Here is a 25,120-nt window from a genome sequence, read left to right on the forward strand (position 1 = left end):
CCAGTGTCGACCAAACCCCGTCACTCGCTTATCCCTGACGTGAACAAGCGCTAGAGACACAACACAGCCGAGCGCCCGGGACAAACGAGCCCAGAATTCCACGCGCCTTCCCCAGCCTGGGTGCCGGGCTCCGCCCCGCCGACCTCCACCTGCCTCCCTGCGCACAGCCCGCCCTCACGAAGTCTCCACCGGGTCAGAGCCGTTCCCCTCTCCCTTCCGAGCCGCAGGGGGCTCCGCCGTGGCTACGTGGCGTGTGACGTCACAAGTGGTGGCCACAGCACCAGACGCCAGAACCCGGCTGTTGTCTGCTCAGCTGGACAGCAGTGAGAGCTGCCAAACCACGGCAGACGCTGCCCACCAACGCCGCCCGCACGCCGGCACGCAGGGGCCCTGGCTCCCGCTCGGCGCGACAGCCGGTCTGTAAGAATTCCATTTAGTTCTTCGAGAGGGAGGTGAGAGAGAAACACAGAGCTCCGTCCACTGGTCCACCCCCCGAGGCCCACAGTGACCAGGGCTGGGCCGGGCCAAAGTCAGAAGCTGAGAACTCAACCAGGTCTCCCCCGTGGGCGGCAGGAACCCAGGGCCCGGAGCCACTGCCAGGGCCTACCAGGGACAGCGTTAGCCAGGAGCGGCTGCTGGGGACGGCAGCCAGGTGCTCCGGCGTGGGACACGGGCACCCCAGCTGCTCGGCTAAACGCCTCCCCTGTGGACTATCTTCTAAAATTCTGCTTTAGGGGCCGGCGCTGTGCCACAAAGGATTAACCTGCTGCCTGCAGTGCCGGCATCCCACATGGGCACCGGTTCAAGTCCCGGCTGCTCCACTTCCGATCCAGCTCTCTGCAGTGACCTGGGAAAGCAGTGGAAGATGGCCCAAGTCCTTGGGCCCCTGCACCCATGTGGGAGACCCAGAGGAAGCTCCTGGTTCCTGGCATCAGATTGGCCCAGCCCTGGCCACTGTGGCCTTCTGGGGAGTGAACTAGCAGGTGGAAGACCTCTCTCCCTCTCTCTCTCTCTCTGTAAGTCTGCCTCTCAAGTAAATAAATAAATCTTTTATAAAAATAACTCTGCTTTAGCTTCTACTAGAGTGAGTGTCAGTGCGACCATGTGGGGCACCGCGGCCCTGGAGGGGACGGGCACGGCCGTGGCTGCCCAGTGACTTCCCGGCCGCAGAGTGCTGCCCTGGCACCGGCGGCACCACGCATGTGGACCCACCAGGCGGGGCCCCCGCACCTGTCCACGGAAGGCAGTCCCACCGCCGGCCTCACCCCTCGCCCAGAGACGACGACGCTCACGCCCCGGCGCTCTGGACCCAGGGACGCGCAATTGCAGCTGAGTCGCGGGTCACTTCTGTATTCCCTGAGAAGCCGTCTCTCCTGGAGCTGCTGTGGAGACAGCACACGCGGCCCCAGAGGCGTCCACGCCCCGCCTGGCCTGATGCCACAGCAGGGCCACAGCGCTGCCCCGGCCGTGGGCTGAGCCTCTGGGGATGGCGACAAGGCCTGGAGGGCAGGGGGCCTGGGCCGCCGTCCCCTGCGTCGCTGGAGGAAGCAGGCGGCAGGAGACGCAGCCCCCCACAGACACGGCCATGTGGGCCGTGCAGACGTGGGCCCAGCCCAGGAACGGGGCTGCACCAGCACTGCAGGAGGGGGCGGTGAGTCCCCCCCCCCAGCAGGGGCTTCAGCCCAGCGACGCTGCATCTGGCCCCGGCCTCGAGGGCTGTGGGAGGACACACGTGGCAGTCAGGGCATCACGCTTCCGTGAGTGAGCACAGACCCCGCACACGCCCTCCCGTGAGCTCTCAGACCCCGCACACGCCCTCCTGTGAGCACACAGGCCCCGCACACGCCCTCCCGTGAGCTCTCAGACCCCGCACACGCCCTCCCGTGAGCACACAGGCCCCGCACACGCCCTCCCGTGAGCCCTCAGACCCCGCACACGCCCTCCTGTGAGTGTGAACAGACCCCGCACACGCCCTCCTGTGAGTGTGTACAGACCCCGCACACGCCCTCCCGTGAGCTCTCAGACCCCGCACACGCCCTCCCGTGAGCTCTCAGACCCCGCACACGCCCTCCCGTGAGCTCTCAGACCCTGCACACGCCCTCCCGTGAGCACACAGGCCCCGCACACGCCCTCCCGTGAGCTCTCAGACCCCGCACACGCCCTCCCATGAGCACACAGGCCCCGCACACGCCCTCCTGTGAGTGAGTACAGACCCCGCACACGCCCTCCCGTGAGCTCTCAGACCCCGCACACGTCCTCCTGTGAGTGTGTACAGACCCCGCACACGCCCTCCCGTGAGCTCTCAGACCCCGCACACGCCCTCCTGTGAGTGTGAACAGACCCCGCACACGCCCTCCTGTGAGTGTGTACAGACCCCGCACACGCCCTCCCGTGAGCTCTCAGACCCCGCACACGCCCTCCCGTGAGCTCTCAGACCCTGCACACGCCCTCCCGTGAGCACACAGGCCCCGCATACGCCCTCCCGTGAGCTCTCAGACCCCGCACACGCCCTCCCATGAGCACACAGGCCCCGCACACGCCCTCCTGTGAGTGAGTACAGACCCCGCACACGCCCTCCCGTGAGCTCTCAGACCCCGCACACGCCCTCCTGTGAGTGTGTACAGACCCCGCACACGCCCTCCCGTGAGCTCTCAGACCCCGCACAGCCCTCCTGTGAGCTCTCAGACCCTGCACACGCCCTCCTGTGAGCTCTCAGACCCCGCACACGCCCTCCTGTGAGTGTGTACAGACCCCGCACACGCCCTCCCGTGAGCTCTCAGACCCCGCACACGCCCTCCTGTGAGCTCTCAGACCCCGCACACGCCCTCCTGTGAGTGTGTACAGACCCCGCACAGCCCTCTCGTGAGCTCTCAGACCCCGCACATGCCCTCCTGTGAGTGTGTACAGACCCCGCACACGCCCTCCCGTGAGCTCTCAGACCCCGCACACGCCCTCCTGTGAGCTCTCAGACCCCGCACACGCCCTCCTGTGAGTGTGTACAGACCCCGCACAGCCCTCTCGTGAGCTCTCAGACCCCGCACACGCCCTCCTGTGAGTGTGTACAGACCCCGCACACGCCCTCCCGTGAGCTCTCAGACCCCGCACACGCCCTCCTGTGAGCTCTCAGACCCCGCACACGCCCTCCTGTGAGCTCTCAGACCCCGCACACGCCCTCCTGTGAGCACACAGGCCCTGCACACGCCCTCCCGTGAGCTCTCAGACCCCGCACACGCCCTCCCGTGAGCTCTCAGACCCCGCACACGCCCTCCTGTGAGCTCTCAGACCCCGCACACGCCCTCCTGTGAGCACACAGGCCCCGCACACGCCCTCCCGTGAGCTCTCACCCGGCTCCAGGTCACGCTCAGCACCAGCAGCCCTCATTCCAGTGGCTTCAGCACAGTGCCTGGCACACGGCAAACATCCAAGCTTCACTCTGGAACTGTCTGGGATCCTTTACCCTCACATTTCCAGTCTGAGCCTGACACCCAGGGCTGCCTGTGCTCGCGGGCCAGCAAGAGGGTTTGATTGTGCAGCTGGAGGGTGTCTGCTTGGTGTGGCCACAAGTGACAGTGGGGCCACGGGGACACTGGAGGCCCAGGAGTCCACTCGGGCATGGCCTGGGAGGGTCCTGGGAGGGGCTGCAGGTGCCGGCGGGGGCTGCCGCCCTGGACCTGCCACTCGGGCGCACGGCCAGCCCACGCCCCTGCCGCAGCGCCCATGGCTGTCTGGCTCCCAGAGGCAGCACTCGGCCCCACTGCCGCTTCCTGCACGGAGCCCGGTGGAAGGGATGCCTCGCCTGTCCCTTTCCGTCTTCCGCCTGCTCTGGGACAGGTGACCGGCGGGCCCAGCACCTGCATCCGTGCTGCCTCGGCCTCCTGGGCACCCCGTGTGCGACCAGGACAGGGCTGCTCCTTAAACCCCGGTGCCGCTGCTGGGAGGGCCCCCGGCCAGCAGCCACCTGGCAATGAGGCCTCACCTTACAGGGTTGGGCGAGAGCCAGGCCACCGAGGGACACTGGGAGCCACGGTGCTCCACAGCCAGGAGTGAAACGACCCCTGCCCACAGAACAGCCCAGTTCCTGGCACCCCCTTTGCTCACCTGCGACGTAGGGACAAGGCTGGAAAGGTTATGGGGCTGAGGCACCCATGGGGCGGGGCCCACAGACTGGGGACCGTGGGAGTCCACCCTGCAGGCCCAGGTGCTCCAGGGCTGCCCCAGGAAACCAAGCTGAGACTACGTGGGGCAGAGGGGAGGGGCCCCCAGGAAGGCGTGTGACGCTCTGCCCCCCAGGGGAGGTGGTGGGACGGCCATCAGAACTCCTCCCCCGCCCCAGGCCCTCCCGACCGCTGGCAGGGAGCTCCGACCTTCCACGGGAGGTCCGCGGGAAGCAGAGGGTCAGGGGGACCGAGCTGTGGCCCTGGACTCAGGACAGCAGCCAACAGACGCGGAGGCGGCGCGGGACGCGGGACGCGGGACGCGGGACCCAGCGCCACCCGGCGTCCTCCCGGCCCCGGCAGGTGTCTGGAAAGCACCTGTTCTGGCAGCCGTGCGGCTCCAAAGAGGGGCAAGTACGAGGCCTCGCCCTGGCCGGAGGAGGGGCAGCAGCGGGAACGGGAGCCCAGCGTGCCGGAGTCGGGTTCCAGGGTCACCTCTCCGGGCCCTCCCCTGCAGGAAGAAACTCAAGCCCCAGGCAGACGGCGCGTGGGCTGCGAGCCGGTGCCACGGAGACGGAGCTCAGAGTCACGGGATGAGGCACACCAGCACGCCTGGCCAGGACGCCACGCCTACCACCAGGGCTGGCGGCTCCCAGGGACCATGCTGCTGCAGGCCACGGTGGCCTGAGGCGGGGCGGGGCCGAGAGAAGGTGGCAGCTACACACGCGGGTGGGACCCGCAGGGGCAGCTTTGGCGCTGGCCCGCCTGCCTCCTGGTGGCTGCACGGCCTCAGGCCCTGGGCGTCCGCTCATCCCCTCCAAGCCCCAAGGCAGGCGTCAGCACCACCTTCTTACAGGTGGGGAAACAGGCAGGCAGCCGTCACCTGCCTACAGCTGGGACCTGGCTTGGTGTGCCCAAGACCAAAGCCGCTGCGTAGCAGCCTGACTCCCGCACCCACCCCCCAGGAGTCTTCGGCCAAGGGCAGTGCACGAAGCCGCCACCCACCCTCTGATGTCATCACCTGCTCTACCCGCCTGGAGCCCGCCGAGGGCCAGGAGCGCCCAGAAGACACCCTGTTCACGGACTCAAAAGTAAAGAAAAAACCAGCATCAGAGGTCAAAGCCCTCCTGCCACCCCCGCCCCTCCCCCCAGGAGTCAGGCGCACACCCTCACCAGGGAGCCTCACCGGGCAGCAGCTCGGCTGTCACGGCAGCGGTGCCCAAAGTGACAGCTCTGCCCCCGACCCGGCCACGTGGGGACAGGTGCTGTCCGAGGAAAGCTGGCCACACACCCGAGGATGCTGTGGCCCATTATACAGACAGCTACACTGAGGCACACAGAGAGAAGACGCTCACGCAGTCACACACCGGTGCAGGTGAGGGGCTGAGAGATGAGGGAGGGGAGACGGGCCCCGGGACAGCCCCAGCCGTGTCGGCTCAGTCCTGGGGTGAGGAGGGGACAGCACAGAGCAGAGGCTCAGGTTTGAGAGACACAGGAGGGGTGCAGATGGCAAAGTCTCCCTCGGGGCCCCGATGGGTGACCGGGGCCGTGCAGTGACCGCAGGCAGGACCCCAGGGTGGGCAGAGGAGACAGCACGGACCTGCCCTCCCAGCTCCATGCCACACCTGGGAGAGGGGAACGTGGCTTCGTGGCCCAGTGAGGCTAAGCCTCATCCAAAGCTCCCGCCCACCAGCCAGGAAGTGGCAAATCCTATGGGGCTGGCTGACCCGCCCAGGAGAGGGACAGACAGGGGACACAGCCCACCCAGCCAGGCAGATGCGTGTCTGGGCCATTGCCAGGCCCACGGGGGCTCAGATCCCAGCTCTGACACATAGGGTAGTGGGACACCAAGCAGCCGGCAGGACCCCCGAGGCCTCAGTTTCCCCATATGTAAATGGGGACCCCACCAGCAGCCCTGAAGTGTCATGAGGACCCTGGGGATCTGGCCAGGGCCCCAGAGGGAGCACAGGGAGCCACAGCTGCCATGACATTCAAGCCTGTCCCGCCCGGGCACCGCCCGACACCCTAGACACCCCGAGCCCCCGTGCAATGGAAAAACGTCTCCAGTAAACAAAGACCAAGTGACTCCGGCCGCCCCCCTGGGCACTGGCGCCCCAGGACCTGGGAAAGCTGCATCACCCTGGTTGGCAGCCCGCTGGGCCCTCAGAGCCCCGGGATGATCGGGAAAGACAGCAGGCTGCCCGGGGCACCGCCCACGTCTCCCCACCTCGACACAGCCCCGAGCCAGGAGCCCAGAACACTGCCCAGAACCCTGGGCGAGGCGGCCCCAGAGGCAGCACGGAGCACGCCCGCGGTCGGAGTGTCTGCAGGCGGCAGTGGCCGGATGGCAGCCCCACTGCGCCAGGCACTGCCGCGCAGCGGGGAAGGGGCCGCGCCCTCCAGGCCCAGGTGGGCACCGGGCCAGCAAGCCAGAGTCCCTGCAGCTGCTGCTGTCAGCAACCAGGCCCGGCCTGGAGGACACACAGAGCCGGCTGGAAGGGTCAGCGGCGGGCCAGGCCGCTTCCACCGGGCAGACCCCGGCCCCTGCCCCCATCGCCTGGCCTTGCCGACTTCCTCCTGCCAGCTCCGAGAGCCAGGGCTGGGGGACGGCGGCCTGGCCGGACGCACACCCGCCCCGGCCTGGGGCGCTCAGACTGCTTCCCAAGTGCGCCTCCACCCCAGACTCGGATCTAAAGGTTCGCCAGGGCCGCCAGGCAGGCACCGCGCTGGCAGGAGCCACAGAGCATCGGAGGGCCCCGGGGGCTGGGCTGGGAAGCGGCTGGGAGCAGCCAGGAACAGGGCAGGGCCAGGCTGCGCGGAGGGCCCAGGGTCACGGCTGTCCCTCCCTCTCCTGGGCCAGGAGGCCCTGTCTGCAGGCCCTCACCCGGAACATGGCCACGCAGGGACAAGGGGCACCGTGCTGGCTCCTGAGTCTGCCCGGTCCCCGAGTCACAGCCTTGGAGCTAGAAGCAGTGCTCGCCTTCTGCCTGCCCCCCCCACTGCAAACCACGGAGCACAGGGGAAGCCCTGCTCGCTCCCACCACGCTCGGGGCCCGTCCACGGCCGGATGGGGGCCCGTCCATCCTGTCTGCACGGTTGGTGCACCGCTGAGATCATGAACCCACACACGGTTCCCCTCAGCTGGGCTTTCCATGGCACTGGCTTTCTTAAACACTTTTTCCTTGCGTTACAAGTCTGTCCTGGGGCTGGCGCCACGGCAGGTGGGTTAAGCAGCTGCCTGCAACACGCACCGGCATCCCGTATGGGCGCTGGTTCGCGTCCCGGCCGCTCCACTTCCGATCCAGCTCCCTGCTAATGTGCCTGAGAGAGCAGCGGAAAACGGCCCAAACGCTTGGCCCCTGCATCCTCGTGGGAGGCCCGGATGGAGCTCCAGGCTCCTGAGTTCAGCTTGGCCCAGCCCTGGCTGTTGGGGCCTTTGGGGGAGTGGCCAGCAACAGACATCTCTCACGCCTTGTCATCTTCTAAATCTGCCTTTCCAGGAGAAAACCAAATCTTTAGAAAAATCCTGCCTCATTCTAGGTTAACCTGGACGTCTCCCCTGGGGAGTTAGCTGTTCTTGGCCAACGCTGACTCCTAGGCCCTGGGGCGGTATGGACACAGGCCGGCACAGTGGCCCCAGCGCGATGTGGACACAGGCCGGCACACCAGCCCTGGCGTGGTGTGGACACAGGCCAGCACACTAGCCCCGGCATGGTGTGGACACAGGCTGGCACACCAGCCCCGGCATGGTGTGGACACAGGGCAGGCACACCGGCCCCGGCATGGTGTGGACACAGGCTGGCACACACCGGCCCCGGCATGGTGTGGACACAGGGCAGGCACACCGGCCCCGGCATGGTGTGGACACAGGTTGGCACACACTGGCCCCGGCACGGTGTGGACACAGGCTGGCACACCGGCCCCGGCATGGTGTGGACACAGGCTGGCACACCAGCCCCGGCATGGTGTGGACACAGGGCAGGCACACCGGCCCCGGCATGGTGTGGACACAGGGCAGGCACACCGGCCCTGGCGCAGTGTGGACACAGGCTGGCACACCGGCCCTGGCACGGTGTGGACACAGGCTGGCACACCGGCCCCGGCATGGTGTGGACACAGGGCAGGCACACCGGCCCCGGCATGGTGTGGACACAGGGCAGGCACACCGGCCCCGGCATGGTGTGGACACAGGCCGGCACACAGGCCCTGGCGCAGTGTGGACACAGGCTGGCACACAGGCCCTGGCGCAGTGTGGACACAGGCTGGCACACTAGCCCCAGCATGGTGTGGACACAGGCCGACACACTAGCCCCGGCATGGTGTGGACACAGGCCGGCACACTAGCCCCGGCATGGTGTGGACACAGGCCGGCACACCAGCCCCAGCACGGTGTGGACACAGGCCAGCACACTAGCCCCAGCATGGTGTGGACACAGGGCAGGCACACCGGCCCTGGTGCAGTGTGGACACAGGCTGGCACACCGGCCCCGGCACGGTGTGGACACAGGCTGGCACACCGGCCCCGGCACGGTGTGGACACAGCGGGCACTGAGTCGTGTCTGCGGCGTGAGCGGCTGGCGGGAGGACTAACACCCATCACTCTCCTTCCTGCTCAGCTGTGTGTGCTGCAGCCGTGTCTCCTGTCGGGTCCAGGGAAGAAAACCCTGTCCCAAGCGTGCCTGTGCCCACTGGCCAGAGGCCCAGGGCTCGGGCTCCGGCGCCGCCACAGCCTCTCCTTCCTCCAGGACCCGGCTTCCCCTCTCTGCACGTGGACAGGTTTGGACCGGAGCATCCCAGAGGTGCCCCTGGCAGCCAGGGGACAGAGGACGCTGGTTCGCCACCTGCTCCTGGCTGGCCTGTGCCCCCTCCACAGCTGCCTGTCCCAGGAGCTGTCTGGGGGCAAGGCCTTCAACGAGGCGATTCGGGTAAATGAGGGCAGCAGGTGGGCCCTGCTCCCAGCCCGCGTCCTCCCAGGAGCAGGGGAGGAGGGCACAGGACAGAGGGCCGGCCGCACGAGGACGGGGGCAGGCCTGCCCTGAGCCCCGTCTGCAGAGACCCAGCCTCTCCTGTGCGACTCGCCCGCTCTTACTGGTTTATTTGTTTCAGACAGACACGAGCGTCCCCCTCTGCCAGCTCACCCCCAGAACGCTCCAGCAGGGCTCGAGCAGGCTGAGGCCAGAGCCGGAGCCCGGAGCTCAATCCAGGTGGCCGCCAGGCGCCAGGGAGGCAGCCAAGCCCGCACCACTGCCTCCCAGCGTCCACCCGCCCTCCGCGCTCCTCTGTCACGGAAGCAAGCGAACGACGCCCCCGCCCCGCCCTCCGGCCAGCTGGCGGAATCCTGGGATCTCCCGCTCAGAGGGCGGGTGGGCCTTGCTCGGGGCACCGGTGCCCAGGGCGGGCAGAGCTGGCACTGGAAGCCCCTCCCCCACCCTGGCCGCACTCTCGCCGCTGGGGTCACCACCTGCACTGCCTCCTCTCTGCACTCCTGGGGAAACAGGCAGAGAGCCCCCCCCCCCCCCGCGGCAGGTGCACCGGCTCCAGAGTCAGGCGGATCTGACCCAGAATGCACCACCCCCCTACCTCCCCCGGGCCGTGCACACTCTCCCTGGACGCCTGCAATCAGCAGGCCGGGATTCCACACCCGGGCCCTGCACGTGCCCTGCACGGCAGACAGAGGGCACAGCCACAGCCCTGGTGGCACAAAGGGGAGCCGCTGGTCAGGAGGCCGGGGCAGGTGTCCTGCGGCTCTGACCATCTGCCCTTCCCCCGCCCTGGGAGGCTGGAGACAGGGCCAGGTGATGGCCAGCCACACCTGGCGGCCCTGAGCTTGGACCGATGCCAGCCTTCCGTGGGAGGGCCTCGGGAGCCCTGCCCTGGCTGCCCGTGTGGACGGAGGAAGCTCCTGACCTGCCAGCTGTAGCCAGCGACCCGACACGAGAGGGGCCACACTGCCCACCCTGCACCGTGGGTGAGGGCGAGAGCAGTGCTGTGGGCCAGTGCAGGGGCCGGAGCGACAGGCACAGGGGGAGCATGCGAGGTGCCCCCGTTCCAAGGACTGAGGCGGCCACGGCCACCCAGCGGCGGCCAGCTAAGCCGAGGAGGGGCCCCTGTGCATGGCGTGTCTCCCGTCACACCCTGTGCCCCTGGGGCGACCACGGTGCGGTGCTCACCAGAAGCCAAGAGGTGCCTAGGCCAAGGCCCCAGCCTCCAGCAGCCCAGCCCCGGGGCCCACACACCCCTCCTCCGGGAATGACAGCGCCGAGGGTGATTACAGGAGGGGCCGGAGGTACCAATTACGGCCGCAGGAAGCCCGCGATTACCTTGTGCGCACCCGGCCATTACCCCACTGCCCGCGAACACCGTCTGGACGCCCGGCCAGGTCTCGGGGTCCCTGCTCCCCAGACACCCCCAGACCACGGCTGCACTTCAGAAAGGACCCTGCCCGCCGCCGCCTGCTCTCCGGACGCCCACTGCGGAGCAGCCCCTCCTCCCTGTGGGGGAGGGAGGGGTCCCCCAAAACAGCCCCGCCCCCACAGGCCGGCCTCTGCAGCCCGCTGAGGCCGGCCTCCCCGCTGGTTTCTGCACTGTGGCCAGAGGCCATGCTGCAGTCTGTAGCCAGACAGGCTCCCAGGAGCCAGCACAGGAGTCGGGGAGGCCCGGGTTCGAGTCCTCGCCCCACCGCGGGGGCCCAGCAAGTGACTCAAAACGGGGCGACAGCCCCTCCCTGCCGGGCAATGCGAGGCCGAACCCCCAGCCCCGAGCCCGCCCCTGGAGGCGCCCCAACAGCGCACCAAGAACCCCCGATGTCGGCTCAGTTTCCCCAGCAGCTCGAGACGCGGCTGGATGGCGGCGGCGGGTGCGTGCGACCGGAGAGGACAGACGGGGACGCGGCCGGGCCTGCCAGGCGAGGGCTCCAGACCCGCCGCGGCACGCCCGGGCGCTGAGGGTCGGCCTGCCGCTGCCCAGCCAGACGCTTCGAGAGCCGGGCAAGGGCGGCGCCCCCCGCGGCAAAACCGCGCCTAGCATCTCCCCTCTCTCGGTGGCGAGGTCTGCGGGGGGGGCCCCGTGCCCTCACTCGGCCCCGGCCCCTCCCTTCGGCAGCCTGAAGCAAGCCGGGACCCCCAGGAGAAGCAAAGAAGAGGCGCCTTCCAGACAGCGCTGCGCCGCCGCCGCCCCCCGTGCGGAGGGAAGGGGTCCCCCGCCCGAGCCGCCGAGCTGCGCGCCCTGGGCGCAGGGGCGAGGGGCCGCAAGACCCGGAGCGAAGTTGAGAGCAGCCGGTGGGCGACTGACCCCGCGCTGCAGGTGCAGTCCCAGACAGACCCAGCGCTCCCGCGCCGCCCCCTCCGCCCCGGCACCCACCTGCGCTCATTTCAGCGGCGGCCCGCAGTGGGGCGGCCCCCGCGCCGCCGCCGCCGCCAGACGTCCCGGCCGCAGGTGCCGCGCCCGCGCGGTCCTCCGGGCTCGCCGGCCGGCTCCGCGCACGGCCCGCGCCGCCCGCAGCGCCGCCGCAGCCCCGCGCGCCAGCCCCGCCCCCGGCCCGCCCCCGCCCGCCCCGGCCCGCCCCGGCCCGCCCCGAGCCGCGCGGGGGGGGGCGGGGCGCGCCCGGGAAGTGCGGGCGCCGAGGCCGCCGTGCGCGCGGACGACAGGGCGCGGCGGGGCTGCGGAGCGCGCAGGCGCAGGAGGACGCGGCCCTGCGGAGCCTTCCCCGCGGCCTGAGCGAACCCGCGGCCCGGGAGCATGGGCGCCGTGGGGCGCGCGCTCGGGCCCCGCACCGACCCCCGCCTCTTTCCGGGCTTGCAGAAAACCAAACAGGCGGGGAGGGCAGGGCGCGGGCAGGGTTTTGAGACGTCCCACGGAGGGGCTCAAACTGGTGCGCAGGGAACACAAGCTGGCGGCGCCTGGAGGCGGTGTCCTGCCCCGTCGGGGTCCCGGCCCCGTGACACCCAGCGCCCCGCGCCAAGGGTCCAGGAACAGGGAGGCGCAGGCCGGCTGCAGAGAGCCAGGCTGGGGGCAGGCGCGTCGCAGGGCCTGGAGGGCGCCCTGGGACCTGGCCCTGCACGGCGACGCAGGCCCTAGGGCGCTTGGCTTGGGCCCTGGCCGCTGGAGGTGCCGTCATCGAGGACTTGGGGAGCGAGCACGGGGGGCTGAGGGCGACACCGAGGCTGGGCGGACCTTGGGCGCTCTCAGCAGCGTCCCCTCCCCCACAGGAGGAGGCAGGGGTCACTGTGGTTCCCAGGGGAGTGGAGTCCCCAACCCCCCACCCCGGTCTCCGTGCAGCCTTGAGCAAGTCCCTTTCCCGTGTGGGCCTCGGGCCCCACCTGTGAAGGGGCTGGGGTGGGGGGTGGGGGGCTGGCTTCCCTCTCACACCTGCGGGGGTTATGCAGCCCTGCCTGCCTCCTAACAGCTAAGTGCGGTGTGAGGTGAACACGCCGCGATGGAGCCGGGTGAGGCCTCCGATGCCTGCACTGTGCTCGCTGCCTGGGGCCCAACAGTGCCTGCTGAACAAGGGAGAGGGCGCTGGCTCCCGGCTCCCAGCACCGCTCACCCTCACCGGGCCTGGGGGCAGCGGCCAAGTTCTCTGAGCTGTCCCTGTCCCTGGTGCTGCTTCTGAGGCCCACTTCCTACAGGGAGAAGCATCGCCCACCCCCACCCCCCAGCTCCTGGGTCAGGGGCTGGGCGCACTCAGCCCTGCCATGGGCTGGTGAGCGGGCTGTGGGGCCACCCCAGGCCTCCCAGGGGAGCCAGCCCCTCTCTGAGCAGCCGGGGCAGGGGGCTGGGGTGTTAGCCGTTCTCCACCTGGAAGGCATCCTGTGGTTCCAGCGCCTCTCCTGAGAGCAGAAACGAAGCCCCAAAGTGGTCCTGCCCCAGGTCACCAGCAAGGGCCGGCCCAGGTCCTCCTGCCCGTGTGGCATGCCCGGGCAAGGGCCCTCGGGGGAGCGCTGGGTGGATCTGAGCAGACAGAACCAGGCCCGGGCTCCCAGCCCCCCGCCTGAAGCAGGCATGGCCTTGGCCTCCCATCCCGCCGGTGGCCGTGCACAACCCGAGGACACATGTCAGAGCTGCCGCTGGTGACTGACAGCGACTTCGGTCGGCACTGGCCGGAGAGGGCAGGGAGAAGGGTCTTCCTGCCTCCAGCACTGGCCTTACCCGCACCTCCTCCGCCGGCCCGGCCGAGTCCCTGGGCACCGATGGATGCCCCAGTGCAGGAGGGGGCATGTGCTCGTTCCCGACCTGGCCGCCACCTCTCTTCCAGGGGACCGATGGGAGGGTCTTCGGGGGCTCTGGCCCCTCTGCGTATCTGCTGGGGCATCTGAAAGGGAGCCGGCTCTCGGAGGGTGTGTGTGGGGGGAGCCACCTCCCACATCAACCAAGGGCTGCCCTGCAGGGAGCCCTCCCCTCCCAGTGTTTGGACCCAGCCTGTCTTGGGGGCTTCTGCAGGCTTCATGGGGTGGGGGTGTGTTCAAGCCCCACGAGGGAGAATGCCCCAGGTGGGGACCCCCCAGGCCCGCCCTCGCTGCACCTGTGCGGACCTCCGCCCCACTGCTCCTGCCGGGTCTTTCCTGTGGCCTTATAGCAGGGCTGAGGTCGAGAGGGTGGGGCACCCAAGGTGGCCGGGGTGCCTCAGGGAGGCTCCCTTCACCCCTCGGGGGCCCCGCCCAGTGGGAGCCGTCCCAGAGCGGGGCTTTGGGGCACTCTGCCTCCTGCCTCCACTGGGGTTGGCCCTCGCTGGGGCCTGGGGGACCCTCAGAGGGGCTGCGTCCGGCTTTCCCAGCATCAGGACCCGGTGCTCGGCACAGCCCCGGCCAGCAGGCCAGTGACAGGGAGCACGGCAGAAGGAGGGGCGTCAGAGTCCCAGGGGGCCCGGGGACCGCACCTCCTCGGGTTCCTGAGAACCTGGTGCAGGTGTGGGTTCGTGCCGAGGGCTCCTGGAGGGGCCCAGGGCGAAGGCGTCCCAAGCCAGGCCCTGCTTGCCTGCGGACCCCACGGTTGTAACCAGGGGTTCCGGCCACGGGAACCCAGGCCCTGTGCTGAGGCTGGGAGCCCACGGGTGGCTCAGGGCTCGTCCCAGCGACCTCCAGGTGAAAACGCTTGCGATCCGTGAGCCTGGAAGAGTTCAGGCCCTGTCACCGCCCGGGGCCTCGCGTCCCCTCAGTGTTGGGCTCCTCTGTCCTGAAAACGCCCCTTGCCCTTCTGCGGGGTGTGGAGGGCCGGGCCGGCCCAGCAGTGCGGGAGGACCAGTGCTGGACCAGGCCTGGGTGGGGGATGAGGGCTGGGCAGGGCCCAGGGAGGAGGGGATGAGGGCAGGGCGGGCTGGAGGGGGCGGGGCCCGGGGAGGAGGGGATGAGGGTGGGGCGGGCTGGAGGGGGCGGGGCCCGGGGAGGATGAGTGCAGGGCGGGCCTGGGGAGTGCTGGGCGGGGCCAGGGAAGCCCTGGGCCCGGACCCCAGGTGCCCACCCCGCAGGGACTGGGGCAGGTGGGTTTTGTTGGGTTTCCTGAGGCTGTGTCGGGAGGGGCCAGTAACCCACGGGCTGTGTGTATCGGGCAGCAGCCTTCATGGCGAGGTTCTGTCTGAACCCCAGGGGGACGAACTCCATGCCGGGGCTGGCTCAGGGGCCAAGGGAGCAAAGATGGGTGGGAAACGCTCCTGAGGGGGAAGCCAGGGCCCGCACCAGGTGAGGCAAACGGTCCCGGCCAGGTCGCCATGGCCTGGGGCCGCCCGCCCCGTGTCTCATAATGACATCTTGGAGAATCCTATTATTATTTTCATCCCCATCCATTTCACAGATGGGAAAACTGAGGCATTCGCTTGCCCAAATGCAGAGTGCTGGCAGGTGGCAAGGCCGGGAGGCGTGGCCCAGGGGCTGTGGCCGCAGCCCTTCCCTGGATATGCCACTACCCCCGAGGCGCATCGTCTCCCCACACCACGGTTCCATGGGTGCTCGCTCCCCACTGGAAGGCGTCGGCTCAGCTCCTGGCGCCTTCTGCCTCCCTGCCTCTCCCGGGTCCTCTCAGGACGCCCACAAGTTGCCTCTCCAGAGAGCCGCACGGTGCCTGGGCTCACCTGGGCTGGTGCAGGGAGAAGGCATCCCCGGCTCCGGGCCCCACGCGGGATGTGGCGGGCACACGGCTGCCGGAGCCCCGTTGGGACCGGGCCCTCGGGCGGCCGAGCCACGCTGCGGCTCGTTTCCTCCAGTCCTCACCTCCCGACGCAGCCGAGGATCGATTGACTGCAGGGCCAAACGGAGAAGCAAATGAAAGATGATTTCATTGTGGGATCGCTCCAGCCGCTCAGTAATTAAAACGGTGCCCCGTGGAACCTGGGGTAAAAGCGGCGTGTGATGTCCGGCTCTGAGCCCGGCTCGGGGCCAGGCCCCCGCCCGCACACCTGCGGCTCTCCCGGTCCTGCAGGCAGCCCGGGGAGGGGCACGGGAGTGCCGATTGGCCCTGACGCTGGCTTGACTTGGGCAGCTCTGGAACTGGGTTTGCTCCCAAGGACTGAAGGCGAGTGGTGGGCCTGGCCCCAGGTGGGGGACCCACACCCGCAGGTCTCAGGGGAGCCCCTCCTCTGACTGGACTTCATGCCAGGCCGCAGAGACAGGGGGAGCATCAGGAGCGCGTGGCCGGCTCCAAGGCCAAGGTGAGGGGCTGCATTCATTGAGCACCTACTGTGTACACCTGTGCCAGAAACGAGTGCCACAGAGGAGCCATGGGAATGTGCCGGAGCATCCATCATCCAGGCCGTGGACGGGGCCTCAGGCTTCGGTTCAGGGGCTTACATGCCTCGGACCTGGCCCCCCGGGCGTGCTGGCGCCACCACCCTGGGCTTCCGCCCGAATCACAGTCCGTGCCTGGTAGTCAGGGATGAACCCTGGACTTCTCGTGGCCGACGCCAAAAGCGTTCGTTTTGATGCCGTTTCTGTGGGTCAGAAACCAGGTCCTCCGGCTCTCAGGAACCTGGATCCTGCCCTGGCTTCATGGCTGTGACCCAGGCTGGGGTGGGGCATCTGCCCGGGGTCACTCACCAGATGCCTGGGGAGTGGAACGCCTGCTCTCCGGCCTCCAGCAGCCTTGCAGGGCCCTCACCTGGGCACACCGGTCACCCCGAACCCAGCGTCTAGAGACAGGTCGCCAGTGTCTGGCCACCGGCCCAGCTGTGGGCCAGTGTGTGCGACGCTGGGCTGCCTCTCTGTCGCCCCCTAGCGTCTTCCTCCCCGCGCAGAGGCCAGCACCTGCTCAGGAGCCTTCTGAACTGTCCCTGCCCCGTGGCTAATCCTGCTGCCGGGGGACCGGGGAGACCACGTGGACTCCAGCGCACACTGCCCGGGCGAGCCACGTCGCTGGCTCATCGGTGGAAGGGGCGGCTGCAGGGACAGGGACGGCCCCAGCTGAGCCTCAGCCTTCGTCCCAGGGAGGGGTCCTCGCCTGTGCCCATGCGCGCTGAGACTCCCGGTTTCCACTAGAGGGCAGTGATGGGCCGGGGCCGAAGCCGCCCTTGCCCCAATCATAGTTGGAGCTTGTGGGCGCTGACAGGAGCAGGTGGCACCTCCGTGTGAACTCAGAAACTGCTTGTCCGTCACACAGGCATCTCCGTCCCCCGCTGATAGCCTGGGCGACAATGGTGACGGCGATGCCTTCTCATTGTAGAGGAACACACGTGAGGTTTCGGGGACAGGAATCCCCACGCCGACGCTGCAGACACAGCGTCCCAGTCTCCCCTGCACGTCGTCCTCTCTGAAGATTTATCTATTTGAAAGGCAGGGGGAGAGAGGGGGAGAGGTCTTCCATCCACTGGCTCACTCTCCAAATGGCTGCAACAGCCAGGGTGGGGCCGGGCGGAAGCCAGGAGCCAGGCACTCCATCCAGGTCTCCCATGCGGGTGCAGGGGCCCAAGCATCTGGGCCATCTTCCACTGCTTTCCCAGGCTACAGCAGGGAGCTGGATCAGAAGTGGCGCAGCCAGGACTAGAACCGGCGCCCATATGGGATGCCGGCAGTACAGGCGGCGGCTTTACCCGCTATGCCACAGCGCCGGCCCCCACCTCTAATCTTAAACTCAGTGTCCTGCCATGGCAGCCGCAGCTCTCCAGACCCAGGCAGGCCCGTGCTGGCCTCGGGGATGGGGGGCATCCAGCCCCAGTGGCCAAGTCAGAGGACCGAGTTCAGGCCGAGGAGCTGCCGGCCACCTGTCAGGGGCCTCCTGCACGGCCCACCTTGGCCTCTGTGCCTCCCCCTGGGGCCTGGGAGCGAGTCTGGTGTAGAAAGGACTCCCCAGCCTGCGCTCACTGTGCAGCTTTGAGGACCCCCACCAAACCCCTCCCTTGCCCCCGGCCGCCTTCCCTTCTCAGCACCCTGCACCTGTGGCCCCCGGGAGGCATCCAAGGATCACGGTTGGCCCAGGCAGGTGCACGTGGCTTTGTTTCTTGGTTTCTAAGGTGGTCTTGATGGACGAGAAAGCACATTTGGGACCTGGGGGATCTGCGTGTTTTCATGTGAATTCCAGGGGGCCAGCACCATGCATGGCTTGTGACGCCAGTATCCCAATGGGCCCTGGGTTGAGTCCCGGCTGCTCCACTTCTGATCCAGCTCCCTGCTATGGCCTGGGAAAGCAGCAGAAGATGGCCAAGTGCTTGGGCCCCTGCAATGTGGGAGACCCGGAAGAAGCTCCTGGCTCCTGGCTTCGGCCTGGCCCAGCCCTGCCCATTTCGGCCACCTGAGGAGTGAGCCAGTGGATGGAAGACCTCTCTGTTTCTCCCCCTCTCTGTCTGTCACTCTGCCTTTCAAATAAATAAATAAATATTCGCAAAGAAGTGAACTCTGTTCTGCAGGGCTGGTCCCCGGGGCACAGTGGAGCAGGCGCGTTCGTCCTGTGCGCGAGTTCCGAATCCGTCAGAGTCCGGCGGGAAGGAGGCAGGTGGGAGGCTGGCGCGGCCAGAACACTGCTGGAGGAAGGGGCGGCGCCCAGGAGGACGCAAGACCTCAGGGCACCGGCGTGCGGGGCGGGGAGGGGGCTGCTCCTGGGGCCCAGGCTGCACCTGCACCCGCGGCGAGGGGTGGGCTGGGAAGGAGAAGCCCGGCCCCTCACAAGGCCCCTCCGAGGGGCTTCTGGGTCAGGAGTGCAAGTGGGGACGGGGAACGGAACACCCAGCACAGCAGCGCTGCCCGTCTTTGCGGTGTCAGCCGCGGCGTTGTGGGGATAGGGACCCCCGGGTTCTGTTGTGGGGACCCCAGGTTCTGGTCTTTGCCGTCCCACGGTCAGTGGGAGCCAGGCTGGGCACAGACCCAGGTGCAGGTGCTGGGATGCTGACCCTGATGGCCCCATCTGGAGCAGCTCCGGCCCCGCAGAACGCACCAATCAAAGGCAGGAGGGGAGGCACCGAGCAGGTGCCCGGGGCCCTGGCAGCTCCTCCCCCTGGAGGCAGCCTGGGAGCCAGCACCTGTAAGTCCTGGCTGGCCCCCCCTGGGCTGGTGCACAGGGCCCCTCCCGTGGCCCCATGGGGTCCTGCAGGTCAGCTGGGCACCCCAGGAATTCCAGGGCTCAGCCTCCCGAGGCTGCGAGGGGTGACAGCTGGGTGACAGCTGAGCCCCACTGGGAGCGGAGCCCCGGTGCAGCCCCCGAGCTGTGGGAGCTCTCGCCTTCGGCTCCTGCCCTGTGGGCGGGGCCAGAACCCTGGTGCTGCGAGGGCCCAGGTGTGCTGGGGTCACGGGGTCGGGAGCCATGGGAACAGGGACCCAGAGGGGCGATGTCAGTGCTGTCGGAACTGAAGCAGACAAATGTCAGGCACGCCCATTCATTCATTCATTCATTCATGCTCGCGGGTGACGTGGGAACAGAGTGGGCAGCCCAGGCCTCCGTGCCAGCATCTCCTCCCTGCTGGCCGGCTCCTCCCCGGCAGCACGAATGCCTGGGAAGGTTGCCCTATAAATACACGCACACACACGCACACACGCCCTGGGAGATCCTGGAGGGTGGGGACTCGGGGACGTGAGCCTCCCAGGCGTCCATGTGACCGGCACCTCGAGCGAGTTAGGGACCAGGCTGATCTTGGCGGAGCAGGTGCCTGCGGCACACAGTAGGTGCTCAGTCCGTGCTCGCTGAGCACAAGGCTTCGGCTGGAGGAACCCCCGCCCCCGAGCTGAGCTGTGCCCTGGCCACCGCCCTCTGAGGTGAGAGCCACCTGCGCCCCCAAGCTCCCCGCACGCCGGGCCCTGGAGCTCCCGCCCCACCCACAGCTGCCTCTGCTCCCCGCCCTGCTGGGGAATGCCGGCCCCAGAGCCCACACTGGCGATAAGAAGGAAAGGCCTGGGGAGCTCAGCCCCTTCCTGGCAGGGGCGGGGCGGCGGCGGCTCCTCCCTGCTCCGTGGGAGCGAGAGGCCAGGCTTGGCCTGTGCACCTTCCTGGCTGGCCGGGACCCTGCACTGCGGGCCTCTCCTGGGCGCCCCGGGAGCGGCAGCGGAGGACAGGGTGTCTCCCCGCCCTGCTGCCCAGGTAAGCACTGGCGCTCGGGCGCCTGCGGGGCCAGGGCGGGGGTGCCCGCGGCAGGGCCGCCAAATGGGCTTGGTCGGAGCAGCGAGAGGTGGAGCCGGACAGCTGGGCGGCAGGTGTGACGTGGGATCCATGGACTGGGCTTGGGGGGGTGACTCACGGGGAGGCGTGGGCCGTGGGTGAGCGACTCCGCCCTCCGGGAGCTTTCCTGTTGGGTCCACAGGCTGTCAGCCCTGCAGCTGACCGCAGCAGCCCCGGGCCAGGGACCCCGGAGAGGGACCCTGGGCCCGGGCCAGATCCTGCACCCACTCTGCCTGGTGCAGGGGAGGGGGAGGGGCAGGGGTCCACCCTGCAGGGGTGGGCTGGGCGAGGGCGGAGGCTGAGCTCTGGGTGGAATGCGGGTGGACTTTGCCCAGGCTGCCCTGGGGCGAGGACAGGGCTTGGCCCCACCCCCAGGGAAGGCAGCCTCTGTGGCTGCATGGAGGAGGTGTCCTGATTTCCAGAGACAGCTGAGCCAGCTCACCAGGAGGCTGCCGGGACAGTGAGGGGGCAGGGAGGGGACAGGGAGGGGAGGGGACAGTGAGGGTGGAGAGTGAGGGGGGACAGTGAGGGTGGAGAGTGAGGGTGGAGAGTGAGGGGGGACAGTGAGGGTGGAGAGTGAGGGGGGACAGTGAGAGGGTGAATGAGGAGGGGACAGGGAGGGGACAGTGAGGGGACAGTGGTGGGAGGGGACAGTGACAGGAGGTGGCTCTGTCCCCGTCTCTGTGAGTAGCTCACACCTGCGCGGATGCCAGGCTCGTGGGCAGGGGAGCCGCAAGTGCCCACTCTCCATTCCACCCCACCCCCCCCACTGCACCTGCTCACGCAGCTGCCTTTTTAAAAAACGTGGCCCTGGGGAGGGGCTGCAGGGCCCAGGACGGTGAGCAGGGCCACCCAGGCAGTGCCGGCCCCCACACGGGCGTCCCCACGGTCAGAGTCCTCATTGCCCCCGGCTTTTCTCAGACCCGCCTTGTGCGTGGTGACTTTTTGTTTGTTTGCTTGTTTGGGTATAGATTGATCTGTTTGAAAGGCAGACTGACTGAGGGAGAGGAAGAGGCCCACAGAGAGAGGTCTTCCATCCCCTGGTTCACTCCCCCAAATGGCAGCAATGGCCGGGGCCGGGCTGAGCCGAAGCCAGGAGCCTGGAGCTTCTTCCTGGTCTCCCATGCAGGTGCAGGGGCCCAAGCACCTGGGCCATCCTCATGGCTTTCCCGGCCACAGCAGGGAGTTGGGTCTGAAGTGGAGCAGCCGGGACTTGAACTGTTGCTTTGATATGGGATGCCGGGTCAGAGGTGGGGACTTGACCCTCTGTGCCCACTGCCGGTCCATTTTTGATGGCTTTTTGAGGGGCGCCGGTGGGGACTCTGCAGCGTGTCCTTGATGGGCTGCCCCCTGAGCGTCTCAGGGTGGTACTGGGGTCGCCATGGGCTGTCACAGCAGGGCACGCGCTGTGGGCAGGAGCCCCCCGGATGTGGCCATGACCTGCGGCCACATGCGCTCCCTCACCCGGTGTTGAATCAGCATCCATTGGAGGCGGTGAGCGGCCGGACCAGGCCTAAGCCATGCCTGTTCTTGGGAGCCTTCAGCCAACCTCTGCCAGGCCCTGAGTGTGTGGGAGGGGTCTTCAGAAAGTCCCTGGGAGGGGCGGGCAGCCGGCCGAGCGGTTGAGCTGGTTACACCGCTCGCATTCGGTGTCTGAGCACCTGGGGCTGATTCTCCGCCATCTCCCAAGTCTGGCTGTGTCCTGGAGCTCAGCACGGGGCTTCCCCGTGGTGGGCAGGCGCCCCACCTGCCAGTCACAGGAGCTGCTTCCCTTCGCGGGCTCCCCTTCCGCACACGGGGCAGCTGCAGGGCCCGGGCTGACAGCCAGGGCAGAGCCATGCTGAGCTGGCCAGGGTGGGAGGGAGCAGGTACCGGTGCGTGGCGCGCTGCCCTCGTGGACAGAGCAGGTACCAGTGCGTGGCGCGCTGCCCTCGTGGACAGAGCAGGGCTGTGCCAGGGCAAAGCAGGCGGAGGACACGCCCCATCACCCAGCGATGTGGGAGCCCCAGGGCTCACACCTGGCCCCTCCAGAGCAGGGGGCCCTGGCCACACCCTCCATGGGTCACCTGGGAAACAGCTCAGCTGGCACCAGGTGTGCAGAGCGTGCAGGTGGAATGTGGGCTGCCCGGGGGCTGCAGCCCGGAGCCCACCTGCAGCAGGGGCCCGTGGCAGGGGATGCCACCTGCTGGCCGTGGCCACAGGCTGCCGGGCGTGGTCCCACTCCCCAGAGTAGGCAGGGGGGATCCCAGGAGCCCACGCCAGCTCCAAGCCTGAGACATCCCAGCCCTGGAGCGTGAGGTCCTACCTGGGTCCTCTGGGGGGGGGGGGCTCATGGACGGAGCAAGCTCAGCCCTGGGTGAAAATTCCAGATACAGCACAAATGTGCCCCCCGCCCCGGGAGCAGAGCGGAGTGGCTGCTCGGGGTTAGAGGTCGGGCCAGCAGGGGCCTGGAAGGGAAGGGGGGCCGGAGGGCGGGAGGTGCAGGTGCCAGGGGCAGGTGGCGTGGGGATGAGGCTGGCCAGTGTGGCTGGGATGGAGCCTGCTGGGCGCGGTGGAAGAACCTAAGTGCCCCTGACGCTGTCTGCTGAGGTTGGGAAAGGTGGGCGGGGCCCTCCTGGCTGTGGGATGCCCCGGCCAGCCCTGGGGAAGCGCTGGACACAGTGGCTCAGTCCTGTCTGATGGACAGCCAGCACGGAGCTGTCCAGTGTGGCTGCCCGTCAGGGAGAGGTGCTGAGAAGGGGGGCAGCTGGGGAGGCAGAGGCCCCCAAGAGCCGGGGCAGCTGGTGCGTGTGGGGAGAGCCGGGGAGGCCGGGCTGGGCAGGGGCCATGGAGGGGGCTGTGGCCGCTGGACGCCCGAGTGGCAGTGGGGAGGCTGCAGGCCCCACCCGGGAGTAGTCTTGGCTGGGAAGAGTTGGAGGGGGTGCGGGGCCGGCTCGGTGCCTGTGCGAGCCCATTCAGTATCAACCCAGGAAATGCCGGGGATCCCCGTCAGGGTGCTCAGCCTGGCTCAGGAATGTGGGGGCTCAGGGGAGTGGGACCCACGCATCAGGGTGCCCCCCCGTCTCCTCTGTAGGCTGGGATCTGACTTCCCTGGGCTCTTGGGGAGAACAGCAGCCGAAGTTCCCGCCGTCTGCCCCCACCCAGGACCCCCTGTTCCTGCCTGCTCTGTGCACCCCGTCCCCGTCACCCCACTACCCGCCGGCCAGAGGCTGGGGCGGGACGGAGGGTCCCGCAGTGGGGGGGTCCCAACTCACAGCACCCTGGCTGGCCCTGGAAGGCCTGGGTGTCGTGCTGAGGTGGCTGTCTGCCCACAGCAGACAAGGCCCTCGGAAAATCCCCCTGGCCCCGGGCCGAGGGCACAGCTGCAGAGACAAACAGGATACGGGGTCTCGGGCCACAGCGGGGTCCGTGGCCGGCACAGGAAGTGCCTGTGGCCCCGAAGGGACGCGGAGCCTGTCCGGGCCTCCGGGAGAGCAGGCAGCGGGCAGCCAGCAGCCCGGCGTCCTCACTCACGCTTGGGGCTTGGGGCAGCACGTAGGGGCGGGGGCGGCTGGGGACCAACCCACGCCCGGGGCCCACCTCCCAGGGCAGAGTGAGGCCTTGGTGTCCACCCCCACTCGTCTACACAGCCCCCGGGCTTCCCTGAGCAGGGGGCTCCAGCCCTGGCCTGGGAGGCCATGCCCGGGGGTGGGCAGAGGCCAGGGGACCGACCCCAGGACATGGGTCTCTGCACTCAGCCATCCAGCGTGGTCCCCTGGGCTCTTGGGGAGGCCAAGGCTGCAGGCAGGGCCATCACTGGCACTGGGGGGGGGGGGGGGAGGTCAGACACCACAGCGCGGCTGTGCACCAGCCCTGCTCCAGCCCCTGGGAACGTTCTGGCGTCTCTCGGAGCCAGGCCACATCACATCCTGCCCTGCCAGGCTTCCTGCAGGAGGTGACACCCTGGGGGTGCACGGGTGACGGGCCCCCACCCTGCATGGAGAAGACTCGCCGGGGCCGGGAGCGGTACAGGTGGGGTGGGGCAGGCACAGCTGGGGGCACCCGCAGGTTCCGAGGTGCTTGTGGGAGGCGGCGTTTGGCACCTGCTTCTGCACGTAGTGGGTGCCCGGATGGCGGCTCAGCCAGAGGCAGCCTAGCGGGGGCGGGGCCGGCGCCGAATGGCCCCACCCCATAGCGAGGTGCCAGCCTGGTCCAGCTCCTGGGCAGGGGGCTGCGGCAGGGGGAGCTGCGTGAGGGGTGCAGCCCCAGCCCCGAGGAATGCAAGGGGGTAGAGTGGGAGCAGGTGCGTGCGTGCAGGACCAGGGCAGCCGTGGGGGCCGGGGCCTTGCTCGGTCCACCTGTGTGTGACCGGGCAGGGGTCCTGGGAAGATAGCAGGGGCTCGAGGGGCCGCCCCCCAGGCCTACTACACACACCCACACCCTGACCTCCACCCGCAGCCGCTAAGTGAAGGGTCTGGAGCTGAGCTGTGGGGACTGCGGAGGTGTGGACGGCAGGGCCTGGACCCCAAACCAGGCTCCGCGTTCCTAAAGAGAGCTGTGGAGGCATGGGCGCCGAGGAGGCGGCCACAGGGAGACCCGGGTCGTCAGAGCGGCCATGCGGGAGCCGCGAGGGGCAGGGAGGAGCCCCCCAGAGCCTCTGAGGGGCGCAGCCCCGCCCACACCGGGATTCGGACGTTGGGCCTGCAGGAGTGCCACAGAGGGTGCTGTTGGTAGGAGTGGCCCCGCCGGGGCGCAGTGGGCGGCGGGATCAGAGGCCTGGCTCCTGGACCTCACAGGCAGCAGGAAATACACGTTTGCTCCACCGGGTGCCCTCGCCGTCTCTGTCCGTCTACCGGGTGCTGGTGGTGTGGACGGCAGGGCCTGGCTGGCCGGAGAGGCTGACAAACCTGGGGCAGGACTCGGGCCGGTGCTGGACCCGAGCGGGCTGGGAGGTGACCCCGCTTCTGCAGCCGCTCCCTCACCACTGGCCCTGGCCTCGGTGCACAATGATCTGGGGGTGACTGTGACTTTGGGGGTAGTGTGGAGGATGCTGGGAGTATGGGAGAGGTGGGACTCCTGGGAGGCGCGTGGCGCTGGAGAGGCGCAGGCTGGGCTGGCCCTGACCGCTGACCACTGGCGTGGCTTTCAGCCGGTGACATCCCCCAGGGGACACGATCTGGAAACACTTTTGGGGGAGGGACCAGGAGGCCCCTTGCATGGCCACAGCAAAGCACCCTGCCATGCCCCGGGCCCCCATGCACCCGTGACGGGGACTGGCCAGGCTCCAAAGGGCAGCAGTGCCGGCCTGAGCGTCCCTGGGTTTCCAGGCAAGATGGTCAGGCCGAGCCCCAGAGACAGAGGCAGGCAGGGGAAAGGTTCCCTGCTGGAAGCCGGGGCCCTGGGACGAGAGTGGCCTCTGGCTG

At 68.8% G+C, this 25,120-nt stretch overlaps 2 protein-coding genes across 6 annotated transcripts in view; one reads left to right on the top strand and one right to left on the bottom strand.

Moving 5' to 3' along the window:
* Positions 1-11,588, bottom strand: part of ABLIM2 (actin binding LIM protein family member 2) — a 122,633-nt gene extending 111,045 nt beyond the window's left edge. For all 5 annotated transcript variants that reach the window (XM_062212656.1, XM_062212655.1, XM_062212654.1 and 2 more), the window contains exon 1: positions 11,514-11,588. In XM_062212656.1, coding sequence (XP_062068640.1) covers positions 11,514-11,523 — 10 coding nt within the window. In that variant the 5' untranslated portion in view covers positions 11,524-11,588. The remainder of the gene's footprint in view (positions 1-11,513) is intronic.
* Positions 11,589-19,525: 7,937 nt separating this feature from the next.
* The window catches only part of SH3TC1 (SH3 domain and tetratricopeptide repeats 1), a 29,092-nt gene continuing 23,497 nt past the window's right edge, over positions 19,526-25,120 (top strand). The window contains exon 1 of the mRNA XM_062213200.1: positions 19,526-19,640. The gene's annotated coding sequence lies outside the window, so the exon portion shown is untranslated. The remainder of the gene's footprint in view (positions 19,641-25,120) is intronic.

This window comes from Lepus europaeus, chromosome 16, assembly GCF_033115175.1.
Source record: "Lepus europaeus isolate LE1 chromosome 16, mLepTim1.pri, whole genome shotgun sequence".
NCBI classification, from domain to species: Eukaryota; Metazoa; Chordata; class Mammalia; order Lagomorpha; family Leporidae; genus Lepus; species Lepus europaeus.